At 44.3% G+C, this 24,060-nt stretch overlaps 1 protein-coding gene across 3 annotated transcripts in view; it reads right to left on the bottom strand.

Annotated features, from left to right (window-relative positions):
- Positions 1-24,060, bottom strand: part of LOC116942303 (glutamate receptor-interacting protein 1-like) — a 374,480-nt gene that overhangs the window by 144,664 nt on the left and 205,756 nt on the right. For all 3 annotated transcript variants that reach the window (XM_032954032.2, XM_032954031.2, XM_032954033.2), the window contains 3 exons: positions 9,324-9,407; positions 7,998-8,073; positions 6,094-6,239 (listed from right to left, as the gene is read on the bottom strand). In XM_032954032.2, the coding sequence (XP_032809923.2) occupies positions 6,094-6,239; positions 7,998-8,073; positions 9,324-9,407 (306 nt within the window). The remainder of the gene's footprint in view (positions 1-6,093; positions 6,240-7,997; positions 8,074-9,323; positions 9,408-24,060) is intronic.

The raw sequence follows: 24,060 nt of genomic DNA, 5'->3' as shown, positions 1-24,060 counted from the left end.
CCGTGAACATAAAGCAGACTTGAAACACGGTAGGACGAACTCCTCAGCCGTGGCAGATCACTGTTATAATTCAGTGGGCTCACATGACATTGACTTCTCCAAGACGGAGGTTCTCTGCAAGCCATCCGGCTACCATGAGAGATTCGTTCATGAGGCCATCCACATATACAAACAGAGACAATTTCAACCAAGAAGATGGATTCTGGCATAGTAACCATTGGAAAGATGTTATAAACCATTTCGGTTCTCAATTGATTGTATTTTACGGTGACCTTCAGACCGCAGTCCATTCGCTGGCACTGCCCCTTAATACCTCTCACACCACGGTTAACGATATGGTCTACAGCATGTGGTATAATAATAAATAGTATAACATTGTAATGTTTAACATAATTCATAAGGCAATATATAGCATCGTAATTGCATAGTGAATATACAGCAGTGTGGTATATAGTTTGGTTCATAGAATAAGACATAAGACAGTTTAATGTCACAAGTCTAATATTTGATAAAGTATAGGGGAGTGTAAAGTAACGCTTTGTATAATTCAAAGGTGGAATTTGTCTATGGATATGATGTTATACCATGTAGTTTAGATTGGAAGGTATAATATTGTATTGTATAGTAGTCCAGTTTATAGCATAGTTATAACGCAACACAGGGCACAGCAGCGCACCTTGGCTGTTTCTCTTCTTTTTCTGTGTTCCCAGCCCCCCTCTTCCGCTCCGGAGGTGGGGCTGGTAACATGCTAATTCATATGTTAACTCCGCCCACACAGCTTACAAGACGCGGTTCTTGCTTGACAGTGTTCATTCAAGCTCTATCTTCTGGACAGACCTGTTTCTTCACCTGAAGAAGGCCACTTGTGTTGTGGCCGAAACGCCATGAGAATTTAATTTTATGATGTTTTATTTTTATTATTTTATTTCCATTCTACGCGACTTTACCGAAAGAACCAAGAAGATGAATCCCTGCAGTCACGAAAGCTTTAAATCGAAATTTAACTAGGAATGTGACTGACGTCTCAACGTTACTCAGGTCAACAAAAACTGGTCATTAGAAAACAGTTATCTTTTGTAAAAATGTAATTCCTATCAGGCTTAATTATCTTAAATCTGGTATCCAACCCTTATCAACACTACCTATCTGGCCTCTGTTCATGTCCGATGAAGAAGGACCATAGCCTGATATAACGGCAATTATATATATTTTGTATTTAAAGGCCAGAGTTATTGATGTTAATTGTGCTTGTGCACCATTGCCAACGCAGCAGCATCGCCAAACAATTCGTCTCAAAAGTGGAGCTGAAGACCTGGCGATGGGTCATCACCATGCATTGGTTGCGGCCAAATGTATGTCGAACATAAACGGAGTGTAGGGGAAAGAGCGGAGGTGAATATGTAGTGACCAACATAGCTATCGGAGTCACAGCTGTAGACCGTAACCACACGTACACAGAGTATGCCAAGACCTACTGTGCCAATTCAGTGACAGCCATGATGTCACTATTTAAGACCGAAAAAGGAGGGCTTTGTCAAAATTCTGGCTAATCGCCTGATGAAGCTGCTGGTTGTAATCACAAGCAAAATGTCGTACTCGAATTGTAAATGTTGTGGGATTACTCTCCAACACACAACCGGTGGGCTGAACCAGTAACTAATCGACACGTTTTGTGTAAGTGACAAACCTTACTAAATTGGCTGCCTTGGGTTGGTGGCGGCTTTAACGACACATTTATATTTACGCAATGTAACCCCCCAAAAAAACCTTTATTATGGATAATATTGGTCATGAAAGCCAACTACAACTACGTATTAAACTGACAACCAAGCGGGAATGCTGTTTGCCGCTTGTTCATGGTTCGATCCCAGCTGCTGCCCTGGATAATACTGTGGGTGTATGAAACAAACAAATTGCACACTATCTGCTTCACAGTGGACGTCAAAGATCGCGTGATGGTATTTTAAAACTAGTAGGCCACTTGTGCCGCTGTCACGGTCCAAGTTTTGCCAAATTGGAAAAGTAATCGCAAATAAACTAAGTGGGTAAAGCCACGTAGCAACATCGCCTCCCGCCTAATGTGACACGGTAATGCTTTGCTTGCTGGCGTACGTATCAAAAGAATGTACTTAAAAATTATAATTTGCTTTATTATTCAGACGGGTACCGCTACGCGGAGTTTGCATTTTAAGATGTTTTCAACCAATTAATGAGCGTTTATTATACACGTGGGAGGAAACCGCAAAACCCACGTGATCGATGGTGCAACACTCCATCCCCATACAGATGGAAATGGAAGGCACTTAGTCCACTTGCTGCACTGTTTTCAGCTGGCGGCTTTTGATTAACCATCGAACAAAGACGGTCACTGCATCATGCGCTTTCAGATGTGCTTCTGCGGCCATCAGGAACGCTCTTCCTTCCGATATCAGGAAGCCACTGGAAAAAGCATGTCTCTAGTACTACTTTTTGTGTTTCGTTTACAGTCCTTCGCCCGAACCTCCGATCAGCGTGGTTGGCTACGTACAGCGTGAAAGAAGTTCAACATAATACGTGCATACCTTGACACCCAGGGGTAGGGAATTTCATGACATATGTGCGATCCACCAACCCTTGTCTCCAAGATTTCAGGCCACGTGCAATAACCACCACCACCACCACCCAAGAAAACTGCAATATGCGCAGAACTCGGCTGCCCGGGGTTTTGAAGAGATCAAAGAGATTTGAGCGTATCACACCAACTGTATTTTTTGCGTCTTTGCACCAGCTCCTGGTGGAATTGAGAGTGAAAAAAAAAATCTGTAACTGACTGATATTGGTCTGAATGGTCGACCACCTGCTCAGCTCGGTGAGCTGCTCTCACACTGCCCCCCCCCCGCCCCGCCTGCATTGCCCTCACAATTTAAGGTCCCTGGAGTCCGGACGCTTCTCTCCACAGCAATCTCCAAGAGGCGAATGTGATGAGATGTACCGTATGCTGAACTTCTTCCGCATCAGCACCGTGCTTGACCACCTTTGTCTCCCCAGTGCTGATGATTACATACCGCACCAGGTACACATTTAATGCTGAGTCGACCTAGAGGAGGCACAGGACCGGTTCAAATACTCGCCACTGTTATTAGCTGCGAGCGGGAATTGAACTCTGCTTTGCCTGATTCGTAGAACAATGCACTAACCACTACACGCACCCACAAAACTATTGCTACACTACCGTAGAACTCTAAGCTTACAACACTTCTCGCATTAGCAGGTTTACAGCTAGTAAATATAAAAACGCTCGCGATAGCTTTTTCACCCTAACTGCAAATCTTAATTTATATTACATTAAAACCCAGCAGTGTATTAACTGAGACAACCTTGGCAAGGCTCTTGATCAAAGGAGTCTCCATATTATTAACCAACGGTGTGGTTGTACGTGTGTGCATGTTTGATTGAGTGTATATGTATATGAGCGTGGTGCTGGCCACCCACCCCCTCGTATGCTGTGCCGGCCTTCATCGGTGCTCACGAAAAGCACTTGCCTCAACAGTCTGCTAAGGCTATACATGGGATCTTTGTCTTTGTTTGTAGGCATCGTTCGAGTAAATGCAACATGAATGCAATTGTATGGCAAAGCATCACCCCTCTTGAAGTAAATGCTGTGTTTCTTTTGTTCTGACATTTCTCAAAAGGCCAACATGAAAATAATAATAATTTGAACGGTGTCTGTCATGATACAATCTATGGGACCTTTAATGCCTTGCAAAAGGTATCTATTTGGCGCTTGAACATCTTAACACACCTGTTTTATTGGCAGGCAGGGTAAAACCTATTATTTTTCATCATGTCTATTCACCGGGTAGCGTGGCAGTAGGTTTGGGCTTCGCAGTGATTTGGCTGGTCTCAAGACCAATGCCGTGCCAACGCACGATGGCACGGCATTGGCAGCGGGCACTCGGCAGCACAATCGCTATAACTTCGACCGCTGTTGCCAACAAATACATTGCGCCCGTTTTTTGGTTGTTTGTCTTTTTTGCTTATGCGAATTGTTTTTAAAAACTGTCCACTGTATTTCCTAAGTCTTGCATAAAAGTTTTTTTCCCCTGTTTTCAGCGTTTACAGGTAAAGTGTGGTGGCCGGCTGGAAAGGATGATAATGGTGATGACGACAACTACGACGATGGAGAAAACACTGCAAGGTGCTAGGGGAAGAGGTTGACCACGATCTGACTGGATGCCAAACATGAAACCGCTGGACGGGACAGAAGCCGTCTCAGTATGTATGTGTGCGTGTTGAACTTCTTTCTCACCGTTCGTAGTCAACCATGCTAATCGGAGGTGAGGGGGAAGGACAAGAAACTAAAAATAAAAAAACATTCATCAAGAAATTAACTTTCACTCCGGATGATTTAAAAGTGCATAGCTCCAGTGGCTTCCTAATATCGGAAGGAAGAGTGTTCCAGACGGCCGCAGAAGCGCATCTGAAAGCGCGCGATGCGGTGACCGTCTTTGTTCGATGGTCAGCCAAAAGCCGCTTGCGAAGATGACCGGAGTTTGCGAGACCAGCAAGGTATTGTGCTTCATTAGTGGTAAGAACTTTGTGTGCAATGAGTGCGCCTCAGGTGACGCAGCGACGGACCGAGCAGAAGTGGAGAAAGCGAGGGACGAGGAGAAGAATCATTTCCGTTTTCGCTGTGCGTGCCGGATTGTTCGACTGCTGTTTGGTTATCATTGTTAAGCGTGCTCCACGGTAAGCGGAGAGCACAGAGAGCGGAACAGGAATCATCGCTCGGGTCATTTATCGACCCGCTCGTTTATCCTCCTTGTGCAAACTCGAACGAGGACAAACTTGGCAGCGAAGTAACGGTTCGTGTAATTATTGTTAATGAGGTCCATGGCTCGGGGAAAACGTGTGACCCCATACGTTTGCTGGAAGTGAGAGATGTTTTGTTTCTTGATTATATTTATTGGGCAAGGCGGGGTGCGAATTCTAGGCATCCACATTCACAAACGAGAACTAGAGAGATGAGTCGGCCAGCACCACATTCGGTTGTTGCTTTCAAGTACGAATAATGATGCGCATTTGAGTCTGAATCGATCTAAGAGCCATGCCAGTTGCAAAAACCAATTGCAAATGGTATTGCGTGCGGTTAGGTATTTAATCCCGGCTGCCGCGATCGGAGTGCAATGTTTCAAGACACGCTATGTTACTGCTTCTCAAATGCAAAGTGACATTAGACCGTAGGGGACAGTGCTGTTGGTGAACATCAGTTGAGGCTGGCACAGTACACGAGGTCGTGGTGTGGCCTACAACCACGCTCGGCTGCCTCCGCCTCCTCAGTGCTCACGTTCAACGATTGCATCAGGCAATACATTTAGCCCTAAGTTGACCGAGGACACACGCAGAACAGGCTCAGATACCACACGAATATGTCTAAATCCGCTACTGGATATAATCTAGTCTACGTACGGTGCGAAAGAAGTTAAACATACATACATATGTAGTGCAGTAAGCAAAGCACTGCATTAACAACAACCGCCATTCGCCACTAAGTGGCGGTGACGTCACCACGACGCTTATGCCAGGCCATGTGCACCTTGACACAGATACAACAACAACCGCCATACTGCATTACCACTGTCCATACACACACACAACATCAAATATCCCTGTTGAGTCACATGGACTGTTGAAGCAAGTGATGTTATTGAGCACCTAGCGTTTTCTTCACACCGGGTACTCATTTGAGGCTGAGTTGACCTAAAGGAGGTCCAAGACCGGCTCAGATAATTGTCACTGGTGTTGGTTGTGAGCGGGAATCGAACTCGGTCACCGCTCCGACACTGCCACCACACATACACACACAGAAGTAGACACGTGCATACACACACCTACATGTGTGTGTATGCACGTAAGTGTGTGCTCAAAACAGCCATTTCATTAAAAAAAACGAGACCAGAGAGAGAAGAGCTGCCCGAAATATTTCCTATCAAAAATTTACAGGGCGGAATAATGGCCCCCTCACCAAGAACGCCACCGCTCTTCCTTCACACCAAAGGCGTCAGCGCGTTGCTCTGTACGCTCGCGTGCGCAACGGTCCACCCCTCCGCTCACCCATGACGGAGACGTCATACTCAACGAGCACGCGGGCATCCTGGCCACTCTGCTTGAGGACGACAGATGCCTCGCAGAGCGAGAGTCCCTGCACGGGGATCCCCTCCACGGCGAGCAGGCGGTCGCCTGCCTTGAGGGTTCCATCCCTGGGGGGGGGGGGGTGGGACAAGGGCAAAGGGCGGACTGAGAGTTTGTGACAGCTGTCACGGTCAAGATGGCATCAGGAGCACTGTCAATGATGCTGCGACCAACGCACCACCGCTTTCTCTTTACCGAAACACCTCTTGGCAGTTGCTCACACCCAGCTTGTAGTTTCCCGCCACCTGGCTTCAGTTGCAAACCTCCGTGGTGCCACTCCAGTGACAGGCTTGCTAAGCTGCCCCCGCTCTCTATCCTACACAAGTTCCCCACCCATCGTTCGACCGGAGGGTTGCGCCCCCTGTGCGTCCCCCCGGACGCGGCTCCTCCTGCTGCACGCCGCACTGCGCCGTGCGCTCTGCTGCGCTGCTCCCCGGCCGTGCCGGGAGCGCCCTGCCCCAGCGGCGGTCGCGATTCGGCGGCGGCGGCGCCGTTTGATCCCCGCCTCAACGGCCCGCACTTTTGTTTTCTCTTGCTTCTGGGTTCCCTCGATTAGCTCCAGACCTTCTGAGTTTTTTTTTTCTCCCCTTGGTCAATGGTTTATTTATTTTTGTGATGCAGAGAACTTCGTGCATCTTGTACAAGTGCAATTGTCAATGTATTTCTACTAACAAGCACAACATTCGATTCCCCAATTCTAATGTGCTTCCACGTGTCACCGCGTTTTAGTCGGCACGATGTCCAACGTTTCTGCTCCACGTGCTGGTAACGAAAAGATGAAATTAACTCCTGAAAAGGTCAATTCAGTTCCTGAAGAAGCTCCTTCCAGAATATTTTAGTGAAACGTCGGACAATCATGCCAAACACTCGGTACAACCCAAGAACACGGGAGAACTATATACAGCACAGCATTTAAACTATCGTTCCAATTTGCCTCCCCTATGCTGCGATCCAAAGTCCAACCAGCCTCCGCATATAAAACTAAAACTGAACTATTTTTTATTTTACCAGGTAAGGCCCACTGAGCTCTGTAGCTCTTTTTCAGAAGCGACCTGGCTATCGCAAATGATAGCTCAGCTAAGTGGATTGTCATCGTGTGGGAATTTATAGCAGCCAAATACTCTAAGCGCGTGACGTTTATTCTGGGGGGAAAAACCGGAGTACCCGGAGAAAATTCCACGCGACAACGGGGAGAGAAACATGCAAACTCCAAATATACAGGCGTTAGGGTCAGGTTCGAACTCACGACCTCTTGTAAACCAAGCAAGGTAGTTAACATCTCGCCACCGCGGCACCCAGAGCCACCACCGCCTGGCATGTTTATGAACGTGGGAGGAAACTGGTCAGAGAAAAGAAAAGTTGTCGGAGAAAATCCACAGATAGGTTAGCAGCCTAATTGCCATACTGCATCCTAGAGGCACCTAACCCCACAGCGACTGTCTCGCATTGTGATCACGGTTCGATCCACCAACTTCCACGAGCCAAATAACAGCCGTACATCGCTGGTCACCAAGTGTCACGCCGTGTGACTCGGGTTCAAGGGTCTCGGAGCTTGCCTGCTTTCATACCTTGACACACGAGCCAACGCGGCCGCCTGTTTCCACTCTGGCCTGGAGAACATGGCTCTCTGGATAAAGGCCAATACATAATTTATACACCGAGAGAAAGCGCGGGCCATATTAAACATTTTCATCTGGCCCCCGCTACAGCTGTCTGCGCTGACATCTCGCGACGCTCGCAGCTGGCACTTAAGCATTACTCGCTCATCGGGCGCTGTTGGAAAATGTTCAGGCGAGACAGATTAGGGGTGATGGCCAGAGGCGTACCTGTCAGCTGGGCCCCCTTGCCTGACGTGGCTCACCACGATCGGCCGCGACTTCTTTTTGTCGGACTGAACGCCGCCTTAGAGAAACAAAAGTGCCGGCTTGTCAGAGTGCTTCACTTCGAACAGGTGCACCGGAGTTTTTTTTTTCTTTTTTTTTCATTGTCAGCTTCTATTAGACGTAAAAGTAGAACGTTTTTTGGTGCGTATATGAGTGCGGGAGTTGTGCATATCTCTCTCCTGATGACCACTGAGCCCGCATCGGATAGCAAAATTGTCCAGTGAAAAAATATTTACTTGAATTGTGTTGACCTCGGAGAAGTGACGGGCTCAGTTAATTACTGGCTAGAATTGTGACTCTCTCAAGTCTTGCAAAAGTGAGTCGACAGCGAACTGCCACTGCACCACTCGCATGGATTGAACCGACGTTCAGCGATATCCACAACTGCGGGCCAATACAGAATTATTTACCCAACTATAAGATATTTTTTTCGTTTATCAGGTAAGGACCATTGAGCTATGTTGCTCTTTTTCAGAAGCGACCTGACCACACATATAGTTCAACAAAGCGGCTTATCACGTGTTATAACAGCCAAATACTCTAAACGCACGTTTCTAAATGTGGACCCAGTGAAAATTCCACGCGACAATGGGGAGAGAAACATGAAAACTCCAAATATACAGCAGGCATTAGGGTCAGGATCGAACTCACGACCTCCTGCATACCAGGCGACGTCGTTAACATCTCACCATTCTGGCGATCTAGAACAGCCGCTCAATATAAATGCCGAAGCTTGCACCTGGCGCAATTTATCGCCCGACTCTTTGAATTACATCTTTGTTTTCAACAATAAAATCGAGCAGTGGTAAAACATGACAAACTAACGTCACTAATCTATAGGGTTAAAGCAGTTTGTAAGGAGAGAATTAGTGGGCAGTAGCTCATCCCTGTTGGTGGTTCAGAAACGACAGTGGAAATTCCATATTAACTACGGCAGAAATCAGTCTTTCGATTATGGAAACCACTTTCCACCAACGTGGTGCAACCGCAGCCTGTGGTGCTGATGTCACCGTCCGAAGAGGGATGATGTGGGGAGGCTGACAATGATAATGATGATGTCAGGCTGAGTAAATCCTGGTCAGGATTTGAACTCATGCGCGTATGGTATGCAGCCTCCTACTCTTGTTAATGCTGTCTGAGGGACGGTCAGAGAGCATGCGTGTGTATGGCCTGGTGACCATAGACTCGTTTCATCACAATCACAGAATGTGGACGATGGAGTTTGCAATCCACAACAACACGAATAATAATTCCGTACACAACACTTGCCTCGGACCACGAATCCAAAACTGTTTCCGTCTTTGTGCAGGGCAATCTCGATGGTCTTGTGCACAACTGAAGTCCCATCGAGTGCTGCGAAGGTCAAATTGCACGGGGGGGAAAAAAGAAAAAGCAATCAAAATTCATTGACGAGAAATAAGTTTCAATTAAACACACACGTACTTTTGATTGGTGCCCCGCTGCTGGCAAGCACAATGCAGGCAGGGACCCCACATTATCGCGGAAGAGAGCGAGAGAGGGGCCGTCGCGGTTGTGCGCAGCAACAAAGTTTGAATTTTATTTTTTCTCCCAAACCATCATACACCGTTTGCCTCACTCTCGCAAGAAACCGGGCTTTGGAAAAAAAAATATGTTGAAGGGATTAAAGTTTTTACGATTGTGCGTAGAACTCTGGAGAACGCACACCCTCGAGTTTTACATCGCGTGCACCGGGAGTTTCAGCGAAAGTATAAATAAACCTACCTTACAAATGGGACATTACAAGTGAACATCTAGTGTGAAGTACTCCGTAAGCAATGAAGGTAATGTGATACAGAGGTAAGATTCTGCCCCAGTAGGTGCTTCTGTCTCTACCAAGCTGTGATACTATTGATGAAAAATAAAAGGACCACGGTAAGTGCTGCTCTGAAGTCAAATTGCAGCGAAAAACGCCACGGGCTGTGTAGGGTTGCTGCAAGCACTCGAACATACGCGTAATGGGGCATATTCCAAAGGTACACTTTTGAGAGAAACTACATCGTAGGGGAAAATCGTTCCAAGGTCATTGTAAACAGGCAGAGCTGCAAGCGATGTGAATGTCTTCTTATACGTACTTTACTCCACTGCACGGAGAGATAGCGTTTGGCCACAACCTACTTGCACTCTAGAACGTGTATTCGGCATTTACCTTCGGAGGGCCTAGGCCCTGTAGCGAACGAGTATCCAGGTTCCAACAAGCAAGCGTCAGTGCTGTTAGCAGCCCCGAGCCAAAGATGTAAATTCCACATTCCTATGGTGGGAATGTGTAAGTATCCACTACGGCAACTAGCTGCCTTAGAGGATTCTCAATTTATCAGTGAGCTCCACACTGTCCAAAAAACGTGTAGTCAACCATTCAATTCCCGTATCCTCGTGGGGAATTACCAATGTATTTCATCTACTGAAAAAAACGACCATTAAAAATCCCCTTACTGATTGAAATCACTTGCCAAACAAGGCGACTTTGTCAGTCACAGTTGAACGTGAAAATATACGAAAAGGTATCATCTGCAAGTCGCTGGCTTATGCAATTATGGCAGGCGCCATTCCTTGTACCGTTACTGCACATGGTTCGAGCGCCTTGAGATTTGCCTGATCGAACACAAGACACTATATCAAATACAGATGAATTATTGATTTGAATGTCTAACTCGAGTGCCTCCTAAACCACAGGGCCGGGTTTGATGAGCAATAGCTCATTGCAAAGGTCTTCCTTTAGCCAGGAAAAATACCTTGAGGCAGTGACAAGGTCAACATGACCTTGACCTATAATCTTTCCCAGCACGGCACTTCAGTGAAGTGTAGAATAGCAGAGGACACTTCGCCCCAGCGGTGAATATAATTGTGTTTGCATTCACCTCATTAAAACAATTATAAAAGAAATTATTGGAAAAAATCAATTGTTCGAGAAACAAACTTGTCCTCTGGGCAAGTAGCCTCAAGCAAGAATGTTATATATTGAAAAAACCCTTCCAAAAAGCCTGTAATGGTACAAGCTACGTGGCTTAAATTACAATGCAATGGCTTATCTATCTGCTTACGTTATCTCTTTTGGTTTAACTTTGCAACAACAAAAATCGTTCAAAAAGTAGGGGGTTGTGGCTTGTTTGTACTGTCAGCAGCCCCCACGACGGTGGTAGAAATCCCACATTGCCAAGGCAGGAGACAGTATATGTAAGCATCATCACCGTTGCCTTTCTACAAACGGAACTAATGTTATTTTAATGATCCGAGAGATGGTACGCCGATGACTAATAAATTAAGACACAGGTTTCGGAAAGCGACAGCTGATCGAGTAGCACGTACCGTCTCATCACCGTTGTTGTGGCTGTGATTCTTGTGGCATGAGTGCCATCAAGATCTTTCGTCTCTTTTCCCAGTTTCCCACATTTTTATTTATCCCTTCCTCCTATTATCTATCGCACTAAAAACTATGTGTAACATCACCACCAAAAGCCAACTGTTTCAAACACACGCTTATTCTTCTCATCGGGGAAGATTAGGCTGTGCATAAAGCCCACGGGCTTGCGCTGACTTCTATAACCTTAACACGTGAAAGCCCTGTCTCTCCTTAACAGACAGCACTTAGGTGTTAATGTGCACCCTGAGGGGACATTTAAGCCTAGTTCAAGTACAACACTCAAACCAAAAATAAGCAAAATTAGGCCCACATCTGTCAGGTGAACATTGTGTGCATTTGCCATGTGAAGACAATAATTCAAACTCTTTATATATTTTTTTTACTCTCAACTGTAAGCCAAATTGTGAAGGTTATATACCGAGTGGCATCATAGGCAACCGTTCATAAAACATGTTCTCTCACGTCGTTGGGTTTTGTATTGAATGCAAGTGGTCATATATGGAAATAGGAACAGAAGCACAAAGGGAACAAAATAATCATCATCGGACATGGTGGCTCTCACAACCGAATCTATCGATTTTTAATTAATGATTTTCAGATCTCGAAAGTAAAAAGTTTGTCGTAGACTCTCTTTCACCTGAGAGCCAATGAATAAAATTATAGCTTGAACAAACGTGCTCGTTTATTACCTCTAACGAATGAGTACGACGTTTCACCAGTAGACACAGGCAGCATCATCAGGTAGTTGCCGGATATCTGAAAATACGCTCCAGTGTTGCCCTTATATAGATGGTATTATGACATCAATGTGCGCCCACAAGGGAGCAGGAAGTCACAGGAAGCAATAGATGAAGTATAATGTATTTTAATAAATGTAAATGTATGCTATATAATATTAGTTGAAATATGTTAATATATACATTAGATAATCGATTATAATCGATAATTATCTGGAGGATTTTTGGGAGTGGGGGCGCCAAATTAAAAAAAAACAGCAGATAATCACGAAATCTCGATTTAAAGCTTTCGTGACTGCAGGGATTCATATTCTTGGTTCTTTCGGTAAAGTCACGTAGAAGGGAAGTAATAAAATATAATAAAAGTAAAACAATTAAATTCTCACGTTTCGATTGATTATTGATTTTTTACTCTTTTATCTGGCAACAAAACTGACACCTTTTTTAACAAGGAGTCATGTTTGCATTGACCACAATACCTGCGGTCGGAATGCAAACAAAAAACATAACTCTGATAATGTATGCACTGTCCTTGAAATTGATTGGTCCACACCCGAGACAGCTTTCCTTAGAGCCTAGTCTCACATGGTGTTGGACCAGATGACGCCAAAAGGCGCACAACTCAAAGACAATCCTTGGGGTGATGTATATACGTGCAGCATTTTCATTGTTTATATTGCATGTAATGTATAATGTACTGTATATAATAATGAACAATGAAATCAAGCGTAGTTACTCGTTTTTTGTCATGCATGGTGCTGATCACAGGACTGGTTCCAGTCTTTGGAGCAGTTTTGCCGGATGGGCCCCGGAACCGCCGGATAACATTGAAAGCAGACGGATAATCGCACACCGGATAATCCATTATCAACTGTACTTACGTGTTGATACAGGTGAGGCATAGTTAATTAGTTATACTAAATGGTTAGTAACACAAGTGCTAGTTTCAATAAATGTGAATACACTCTTCTGTTGAGATTGTGGTGTGATCACTTAATGCGGTGTTTCCAAGCAGCACTCAGCCTGTAGCTGTCAGCTCGGTTGGAATTTAAAGAAAATAATCTCTCAATTTCAGAGTCCAGTAGCATGGCAAATTCATCTCTTGATTCATTTAATCAGGGCCTCCAGAAATCCGCAACAGCGTCAAGTTGATTAAGTAAAAAACTACATCGCAGAAGTAAAATGCTCACACACTGAACAAGTCGGTCAAATCAAAATATATTTCATGCTTCTCTCGTGCACATCACTTTGTACATCCCTTTGGATGCAACTTGGTGGCTAATTCCAATGTGATGCATTGAAGATGTTGAGGCAAATGGCCATTGAAGCGCTCACGCCTTGTATCATATCCACTTTGAAAATAATAATTCCTTTTCACCATGGCTGACAACGGAGCACACATTGGTTTCGTCGCACTCGGTATTAAACCTTGAGGCTACTAACTTCTAAATTACTCTCCCACCCCGTCCGTATCATCCTGGCCAAGGCAGAAAGGCCAGAAGCTAAAATTCTCACCATGCAGCTCATGCTGTGATCACGCAGACATTATTACGAATTCTGGGGCATGTTATAAATGTTATAAAGTAAGTCCTACAACCTTTCCTACAATGCCTCTGTCTGGTTCTTCACCCAAGCGTGAAGGAGGAATCACCACACACTTAATTCACATGTTTCCACACTGGTTTCCAGGCCACCTATTTACAGACTGCTAAACGATACTCGTTACATTCCATGTCCTCCGGAGACTCTCTTCAAGAGTAAAGAGTACATTTCCTCCTCCGAAGTCCATCTGATCATGTACATGACGGATTTAAACCCATTTATGCATATGTATTACTTAAAAATAATAATACTCACCATGCTTTTCAACAACACTGCCTTCAAAGAAAAATAATGTAGAACCGGTGAGGTTTTCTGGAAATAGCTGTTTTTTTAATAGGACATCATTGTTTTTTGTTAATTGTGTTTGTGAACTGCTGCCAAATGCAGCTTCGCCAAATAAATGGTATACTGCTTGATGATTATACCCTAAATGTACGCATGTTGAACCTAAACTGACTGTGTACATCTAAAAAAGATTGACTAAGTGTACTGATTGGCTGACATTGTTATTATTGGGGGCGATGGTGGATTCCACAGCCCTTACATACATCAACATTTTATTTCGGATAATTTATTTTACTACTTTAGTCGATTAAGATGAAGGAAATTAAATCCACAGACTCAGACTTGACTAAAACCACGGACTAGCCTAAGCCACGTCGTAAAATTTTGGGTTAGGCCATGGAATACTATGGCCAAATTTGGGCCGTGAAGACCCCTCCACCACCGGACAGAGCCAATGAAATTAAATGGCCACGTACGCAAGGATTTAACGCACCAGTTATTATTATTGTTGTTTCGGCTCACACAACGGTGAGTTGCAGAACAATTCTCAGGTTTAGCAGCCATTAGATCTGCGACGTTTAGTTTGGAACTGCGCCAAGCATGCTGACTCCCAGGATTTCCTCAGATAATCCTGGTCTACAATTGTTTAGACGTCGTCTGCTTCAGAGAAGAAATGTGCTGTTTATTATGGTTTTAATGTGCTGAATTCAAATAGGACATTTAAAACAACTGATTAGCTACTGTTCCCAAGATATTTAAGTTTTTACATTTTATGTCTATGTATATTGTGTACATAGTAGAGTTTTACTCATAAATTATTCATGTGTTAATGGTTGCTTTACATGATAATGCCACCTGTCCTGTTCATGTGACACTTTAAAAATCAGCAAAAGGGTTATAAACATAAAATGTATAATGAAACAAAAGGCAAAAACTATTACGTATATATAAGTACATAGTGTCTACTCGGCGCTTCTTGGCTTGTCTCTTGTATTCATTAAATGGAGCATCTCCTGTCACTGTCCAGAAATAGTCTGCAAGCATTGATGGGCTCCATTTGCCCTGATATCGTTTCTTCATTGTTGCAATGTCCTGGTGAAATCGCTCGTCATGCTTGTCACTCACGACTCTGCAGTTCGGTGGTATAAAAATATAGATGAGAGTGCAAAAAATTTATCTTTATTGACATGTGCAACCAAGGCTTTTGTATGCTTGAGGAGGTTTTCCACCAACTCCCTGTAGTTGTCAGCCTTGTTGTTTTCGAGAAAATGTGTTGGCACTAACTTGAAGGCTTTCCATGCCGTCTTTTCCTTGCCACACAGTGCACTGTCAAATGCATAATCTTGAAGAAGTTCACGAATCTGAGGACACCTTCCTTTATCTCAGCTTCACTTAACCTTGGATATTTTCTTGAGGTACTTGAAAGCTGCTTGTGTTTTGTCCATGGCTTTGACAAAGTTCTTCATCAGACCCAGTTTGATGTGTAAGGGTGGTAACAAAATCTTCCTTGATTCAAGAAGTGGTGGATCCTGAACACTTTTCCTCCCAGGCTCCAATGACTGTCGGAGTGGCCAATCTATCTTGATGTAGTGGGAATCTCTCGCACGACTATCCCATTACGCAGAGAAAACAGCAGTACTTTGTGTATCTAGTCTGCAGATCAAGCAAGAGAGCAACAACCTTCAAATCGCCACAAAGCTGACACTGATGTTCGTCATAGCTTATGCACCTCAAAAGTTGTTTTATGTTGTCATAGGTTTCCTTCATATGGCCTGCATGACCAACTGGAATTGATGGCAAAACATTGCTATTATTCAGCAAAACAGCTTTAAGACTCATCTTCGATGAATCAATTAACAGTCTCCACTCATTTGGATCATGAACGATGTTGAGGGCTGCCATCACACCATCGATGTTGTTGCAGGCTACAAGATCACCTTCCATGAAGAATAATGGGACAAGATCCTTTTGATGGTCACGGAACATGGAAACCCTAACATCACCTGCCAGGAGATTCCACTGCTGCAGTCTGGAGCCCAACAGCTCTGCCTTACTCTTGGCTAGTTCCAAATCCCTGACAAGGTCTTTCAGGTCACCTTGTGTTATGAGGTGTGGTTCAGAGGAGGAGCATGGGAGAAAATCTGGGTCATGTGACCTTGATGGTTCAGGACCAGAAGTTTCATCCTCTCCCTCGTCTGACTCAAGTGAGAATGATTCTGATGCATCAGGAACCGGCAGTCCTTCTCGGTGGGGTACTGGGCATATAGCTGATTTGAATGTTTGGATAAAGCAGGGTCCACTTTTTCTTATTTGACCCACCTTTCACAACTGGAGGCGCCATGCAGAAGTAACAATTGCTGATATGATCTGTTGGCTCTCTCCAAATCATTGGCACTGCAAAAGGCATATATTTACTTTTCCTATTTAACCACGGGCGAAGATGTGTTGCACAAGTGTTGCAGCATATGTGGGGCCCAGATCTTGTCCTGATCTCCAATTTTGCAGCCAAAATAAAGGTGATAGGCTTTCTTAACCATAGTTGTTATACTGCTGTAGTGATGTTAAATGGATCACTCCAGCGCGTAGCGCCAAGTGCCGTAGAAATGGGCGCTGAGGCTAACACACCGTGCAGTACCATACCATGGGTCACTAGGGGCATGGTACTGGGTGCGAGCACAAGAGAGCCAGATGAGTCCTTCCGACTGAGTAGGGGATAGCAGCCTCCGCCAGTGCCGCAGGTAATTGCCTCAGAGTTGGTCACTGGGGGAGTGTGGTGGGGGCGGCTGGTGGTAGGGGGGTATGTGAGGACGAGTCACCTCGGCACCGGGTTAAACACGTGATGGGCTGGGGTGAGGAATGTGGGCCAAAGGTGAACGAGGGGACACGGGAAGAGTAGCTGAGAAAAGTCTGGAGAGTTCCCGAAGGGGGCGTGGTTAAGGGCGGAGCCAGGCCACGCCAAGAGGGATAAAAGGGAAGCTCTGATCGTATATCGGGGCTGTCTAAAGGTAAAGTGGAACTCAAGTGCTACGTCTACGTCTTCGACATCGTGGGTCAGACAACACATTGTCTGCTCTGACCCGATTATAGTTATCCTGTATGCGAGAGAGATAGGTCTATTGTAGTCCCGTGTGCAACACGAGTGAGAGATAGGTGTATTAGTCCCATGTGTAACGGTGTTGCATAAGTGTAGAATAAACTTTGTTGCCTCCTGAATAGTGTCTCTAAAATGACTCACTATACTGCGCTTGAGATGCAAAGATCACTTCACCACAAACATAGCAGAATTTATTTGCTTTGTTCACACAAGTACGAGGCATATCTGCTCACTTTGGCGAAACAGAAATGTGTCCCTTTGCAAAATCAAACACTGACAAATAAGAGAGCATGACACTGTGTGATTTCTAGTGCTGATATAGGAAAATTTGTTCAGCAGAGGGATGTAAGCCTAGTTATGATTGCATAAACCATGACTTCTAGGAATAACGTCATGCAATTCATATCATGTATGATGAAATACCAGGTTCAGATTGCATAATCAATTGTTTTGCTCAAAAAGCAAGTACTGTCCAAACCCAGTCAAGATTTATTCATAGATCCAATGAAAGATGTATTTTAGTCATTTCTGGTTTAAAATGAGATCCCTTCCTTTTATAATTTACTTATCCTCCGCCATTCCCAAATCAAGGGTCATATATACTGACCCAGAAGTAGATCTTTCAAACTCGAGCCAATCAACAATGTTAAGCATAATTCTTATTCTCAGTGACCCAGAATTAGTAAAGTTGGACTACATTTTTTCCGGAAGCATTTTGGCTGTATAGCAGTGCAATCTGCCCATGGTAATCAACAGCCAATTGTATTCGGATTAATTGATAACTTCAAAATATATGTTGACTTAAAGCTTTTGTGATTGCAGGAATTCATATTCTTGGGTCTTTCGGTAAAGTCACGCAGATAGCTTCAAATAAAAGAACAAAAGACTACGACATTTTGATCGCAACACAAGCGGCCGTCTTCAGGAAAAGAGGGTTAGCTTCCAAGGCCAACTGTTTATAAGGGGGTTGAAATGGGCGTAGCGAAAATGTCAACAGCCAATGATAATGTAAGTGGTGGGCAGCCAACCCAACGGTGGTTGGTTTTCCACCAATCAAAGGTCTGCCAGTTGAAATATTAGCATGTTAACGAGAGATAATCATGTTAATGAGGGATCGCAGAGCCACAACCAAGGGGTTGGCGCACGAAGTGGCTGTGCTAGTGTGAACCCTGTGAAAGCGCAAGTTTTAAATGGGAGTAAAGCACAACTAACATCAGAAGGTGGTAGGATGGGAACATCATAGCCAATTATGACTTAAACTGGTTGATAACACATTTCCAATGATTGCTCAGTTTCTACCCATCTTCTCGGTGGAAATTGTGTCTGTGTCTATATATATGGATGGCTTCATGAACGAATCTTTGTTGATAGCCAGTGGGCTTGCAAAGTACCTTCGTCTTCGAGAAATCAATTTCGTGTGAGCCCACCGCATTAAAACAATGATCAGCCACGGCCGAGGTATTGGTCCTACTGTTTTTAAGTTCTGCCTTATGTTCACGAACACAGTCCGAGACGTGTCACTGAGTTTCCCCAATGTAACTACTGCCGCAGACAAAGCTTGGTTTGTAGACGCCGAGGCATTGCATGTCAGGGATCACATCCTTCACAGGTGGGATCAGATCACGAATTTTATGTACTGTGTTAAATCGAACCTGGATCTTGTGTTTGCTCATGCTTTTGGAAATCTTTTTAGTGACCCATGCTATGTATGGCAAGGTGATGGTTTTGATTGGGTCCTCAGATGGTTCTTTCCCAACGGTTGGGGTGATAGCTTTACAGATTGTGTAGTCTGACTATCCATTCATCTTGAGACTTTGGTGTACGTGTTCCAGTTCACGGGCTAGGTGATGACAGTCGAAAATACATCGAGCTCTATGGTGTAGAGTTTTGATGAGGGAATTCTTGTGGGATGGATGGTGGTGGGAGTCAGGTTTTAGGTAGACATCCGTATGGATGATTTTCCTGTAGACAGTGTCCCATTGAGCCATCTGGTCTCTTTTCGATTAAAACATCCAAGCATGGTAACTAGCCATCCTTTTCCACCTCCGTGGTGAATTTGATGGCTGGATGTATGGAATTGATGTGGTTGAGGCATTGGTTCAGAGCTGGTTGGCCATGTGGCCAGATGACGAATGTGTCATCTACGTACCTCTTCCACAAGGATGCACATAGAGTGAAAACATTGGCTACAACTGGAGATAATGGAGAACCCATTGGGGTACCTTAAACGTGTTTGTAGAATGTTCCATTCCAGGTGAAATAAGTGTTGGTGAGGCAGTCTCACCAGGGCCAGAACATCAGCATTCAGTCTTTGTTGGACCACATCTTCAATCATTGCAATGGTGTCAAGCACAGGAATTTTGGTAAACAAAGAGACCACCTCGAAACTAATGAGCAAATCACCTCGAGATAGTGAGATGTCCTTAATTAACGATACCAAGTGAGCTGAGATGAGTACAGCTGAGGTGGTCTTACCAGTGAATGGTTGTAAGGTCTCAGACAGAAATCTGGCCAGTTTGTAGGTGGGTGAGTCAATGGTGGAAACGATAGGACGAAGGGATGTCCCTTATTTATGGATTTTTGGTAAGCCATACAATCTGGGTGGTCTAGCAGCAGAGGGTTTTAAGGAAAACTGCTTGGTTGGCTCGATCAAAGATGTCGAATCAGTGATGATATTGTTGTTTTTTGTAATGAGGTGGTTGGTGGGATCTCTTTTAAATTCTTTGGGTCTTTCGGTAAAATCACATAGTTAGAAAAAATAATGAAAAATAATAAAAAAAATATCATGACGTTTTGATCGCAACACAAGCGGTCGTAATCAGGAAAAGTTTTCACATCTTTCACAGATGGGATCAGATCACAAAAATAATAAAATTATGAAAATAATAGAAAATATCACAATGTTTCGATCGTAACACAAGCGGTCGTCATCAGGAAAAGTCATGATCTGATCCCATCTGTGAAAGATGTGAAAACTTTTCCTGATTACGACCGCTTGTGTTGCGATCGAAACGTCATGATATTTTTTTATTATTTTTCATTATTTTTTCTAAGTATGTGACTTTTCCTGATGACGACGGTTGATGACGACCGCTTGAGTTGCAATCGAAACGTCGTCGAAACGTCGTGATATTTTTTTTTTAATCTACGTGACTTTACCGAAAGACCCCAATAATATTAATTCCTGCAGTCACGAAAGCATTAAGTCAGGATCTATTTTAATTTTGGTATAGCTACCATCATTAAGTAGGTCCTGAATTTAGTTATTGCATGTGGGAACATGTAGATAACAGGTGTCTTCATCTGATTGGGAACATGTAGATAACATGACAACCTCTTCAGCCACCTCAATGTCAGCTAAATACAAAGATAACCTGATTTCCAAGTTCAACCTCCTTTCCAAGAAGAAGCCAGATCAACACATCAAAAAGTTAGGCGTTGACAAGATTGTTATCAATCAGAGTAACAGTCCAATTTCAGACAGCCTAAAATCGGTTCTAGCCAAAGGGTTGAATTTCGCAGTCAATCCCTAAACACTTCCCAGTTGATGATATCATTGCCCAGGTCGACGTAGCCCTGAAGGGGTTGGGACACATTACTGCAGATGTGGCAAGATCGGAAATCGCTGCAATCCTCAAAAAAGGCTAAGACACCTATTAGCAACATCAGTAAAGATGAGCGCTTTGAGATTTCTCAATTAAAAAAAGAGAGATGACATCGTCGTCCTCTCAGCCGACAAGGGCAATGCCACAGTCATCATCAACAAAACCACATACAATAACAAAATTCAGGACCTACTTAAAGATGATGGCTATACCAAAATTAAAAGAGATCCCACCAACCACCTCATTACGAAAACCAACAATATCATCACTGATTCGACATCTTTGATCGAACCAACCAAGCGGTTTTCCTTAAAACCCTCTGCTGCTAGACCACCCAGATTGTATGGCTTACCAAAAATCCATAAATAAGGGACATCCCTTCGTCCTATCGTTTCCACCATTGACTCACCCACCTACAAACTGGCCAGATTTCTGTCTGAGACCTTACAACCATTCACTGGTAAGACCACCTCAGCTGTACTAAACTCAGCTCGCTTGGTATAGTTAATTAAGGACATCTTACTATCTCCAGGTGATTTGCTCATTAGTTTCGATGTGGTCTCTTTGTTTACCAAAGTTTCTGTGCTTGACACCATTGCAATGATTGAAGATTTGGTCCAACAAGGACTGAATGCTGATGTTCTGGCCCTGCTGAGACACTGCCTCACCAACACTTACTTCACCTGGAATGGAACATTCTACAAACAAGTTGAAGGTAACCCAATGGCATCCACTCACATCCGTCCTTGTGGAAGAGGTACGTAGATGACACGTTCGTCATCTCGCCACATGGCCGACCAGCTCTGAACCAATTCCTCAACCACATCAATTCCATACACCCAGCCATCAAATTCACCATGGAGGTGGAAAAAAATGGCAAGTTACCATTCTTGGATGTTTTAATCGAAAAGAGACCAGATGGCTCAATGGGACAATCTGTCTACAGGAAAGCCATTCATACGGATGCCTACCTGAAACCTGACTCCCACCACCATCCATCCTAGAAGAATTCCCTCATAAAAACTCTACACCATAGATCTTGATGTTTTTCTGACCGTCATCAGCTAGCCACTGAACTGGAACACGTACACCAAGGTCTCAAGATGAATGGATATTCAGACTACACAATCTGTAAAGCTATCACCCCAACCAATGAGAAATAACCATCTGAGGACCCAATCAAAACCATCACCTTGCCATACATAGCAGGGGTCATTAAAAATATTTCCAAAATCATGAGCAAACACAAGATCCAGGTTCGATTTAACACAGTACATAAAATTCGTGATCTGATCCCATCTGTGAAGAATGTGATCCCTGACATGCAATACCTCGGTGTCTACAAACTAAGCTGTGTCTGCGGCAGCAGTTACATTGGGGAAACTAAGCGACATGTCTCGGACTGGGTTCATGAACATAAAGCAGATCTGAAACACAGTAGGACCAATACCTCGGCCGTGGCTGATCATTGTTTTAATGCGATGGGCTCACACGCAATTGATTTCTCTAAGACGAAGGTACTTTGCAAGCCCACTAGCTATCAACAAAGATTTGTTCATAAAGCCATCCATATATATAGACACAGACACAATTTCAACCGAGAAGATGGGTACAAATTGAGCAATCATTGGCAGGACGTTATCAACCAGTTTAAGTCATAATTGGCTATGATGTTCCCATCCTACCACCTTCCAATGTTAGTTGTGCTTTACTCCCATTTCAAACTTGCGTTTTCACAGTCACTTCGCACGCCGACCCCTTGGTTGCGGCTCTGTGCTCTCCTATTAACATGCTAATCTCTCATTAACATGCTAATCTCTCTTTAACATGCTAATTTTTCAACTGGCAGCCCTTTGATTGGTGGAAAACCAACCACCGCTAGGTTGGCTGCCAACCACTTACATTATCATTGGCTGCTGACATTTGGGTTACGTCCATTTCAAACCCTTAAAAACAGTTTGCCTTGGAAGATAACCCCCCTTCTCATGAAGACAACCGCTTGTGTTGCGATCAAAACGTCGTAGTTTTTTGTTATTTTTTGTTATTTTCTTTGAACCTATCTATGTGACTTTACCAAAAGACCCAAGCATATTTAAAATATATATTTTTTCATGGAATCCCCAGATATGTTGACCTTACTTGCATGTGTACATGTCCTCTGCTGTGACTGTTGATATGGGTTATAAAAAAAACAGGTGCCTGGTTTCTTCACACACGAGGTTAACATTATTGCATGGTTTAGAGCATTACCAATTTGCATTGGCTGCTGTTAGGTCCCATTCAGCCCAATCTGCCAACATGATCATTTCCCCCTTTTATCTTTGGAATATTTAAAAACACGCAATGATTTTCCAGGAATGATAAAAGTAATCAACTATAACGTGCCGCATTAAGCTAATCTCGTACTACATTAAATGCAGCGTGAGAATACAGGAATACTAGCACTTGCTTTGGCTAATCCGATCACAGTAAACGCAGCACTGGTAATGCTGCCCACGGTGCAGCTTCCCCTGTGCTGTATGGTGTTCGTTCGTCTGGCTCTGGAGCAAAAACGGACAAGGGAGCGGCGCAGTGAGAGCCTCTCATCTACTTCCAGACACCCCAATTCCCATTCAGCTCAAATCAATACCATGCACGCAACGCACTTGACCGGAGACAGAAGTGGAAGAAATTTATGGTGGACCATGGGGCGACCGAGTGATGCGCTACGCGGCCACAGAGGCCCATCGTCTGTGGCTCTCTCACCCAGAACACAAGGATTCTCGCAGAAAAATCTGTCAAATGATTACCCAGGTAATTGTATCACCCACTTGGGCAGTGTCTTCTCACACTCGGAAAAGCGGATGCTGTAGGATTTACCCACGAAACCCACGGAGCTGCACAAAGAGATTTGCTTCGGGGCAAGCGTGCTGAGTGAAACCTATTAAAGGCCCGTCCGGCGCAAGAGCTGGACGGCAGTGGCATGCACCGCTCCTCGCTTTTGGCTCACTCCAGTTTTCATTTAAGGCTGAGTCGAGGTCCGGGATACGTTCAGATATTGCATACCAATGATACTAGAGAATAGGGTTTTTGTTGGTCACGCTGCAGGGTTTTCCGTGGCGGAGCAAAACGTCGGACGTCATGTCCAACACAACCCAGAAACATGTCGGAGAGCTCCCCAGTACTGATATGTGTTCAGGAAATGATCCCAGGTAATAAGCGTGGCCAAAGCGTGGTGCACTGATTACCGCACCACTTCACGTACAAAGACAAATATCCCCTGTATAGCCCTTAACAGGGTGTTGGGGCAAGTCCTGTTGGCGAG

Source organism: Petromyzon marinus, chromosome 14 (assembly GCF_048934315.1).
Source record: "Petromyzon marinus isolate PM22_M1 ecotype Great Lakes invasive population chromosome 14, UKy_Petmar_22M1.pri1.0, whole genome shotgun sequence".
NCBI lineage: Eukaryota > Metazoa > Chordata > Hyperoartia > Petromyzontiformes > Petromyzontidae > Petromyzon > Petromyzon marinus.
The sequence above is the reverse complement of the archived record's forward strand: the minus strand, read 5'-3'. Positions and strand labels throughout refer to the sequence as shown.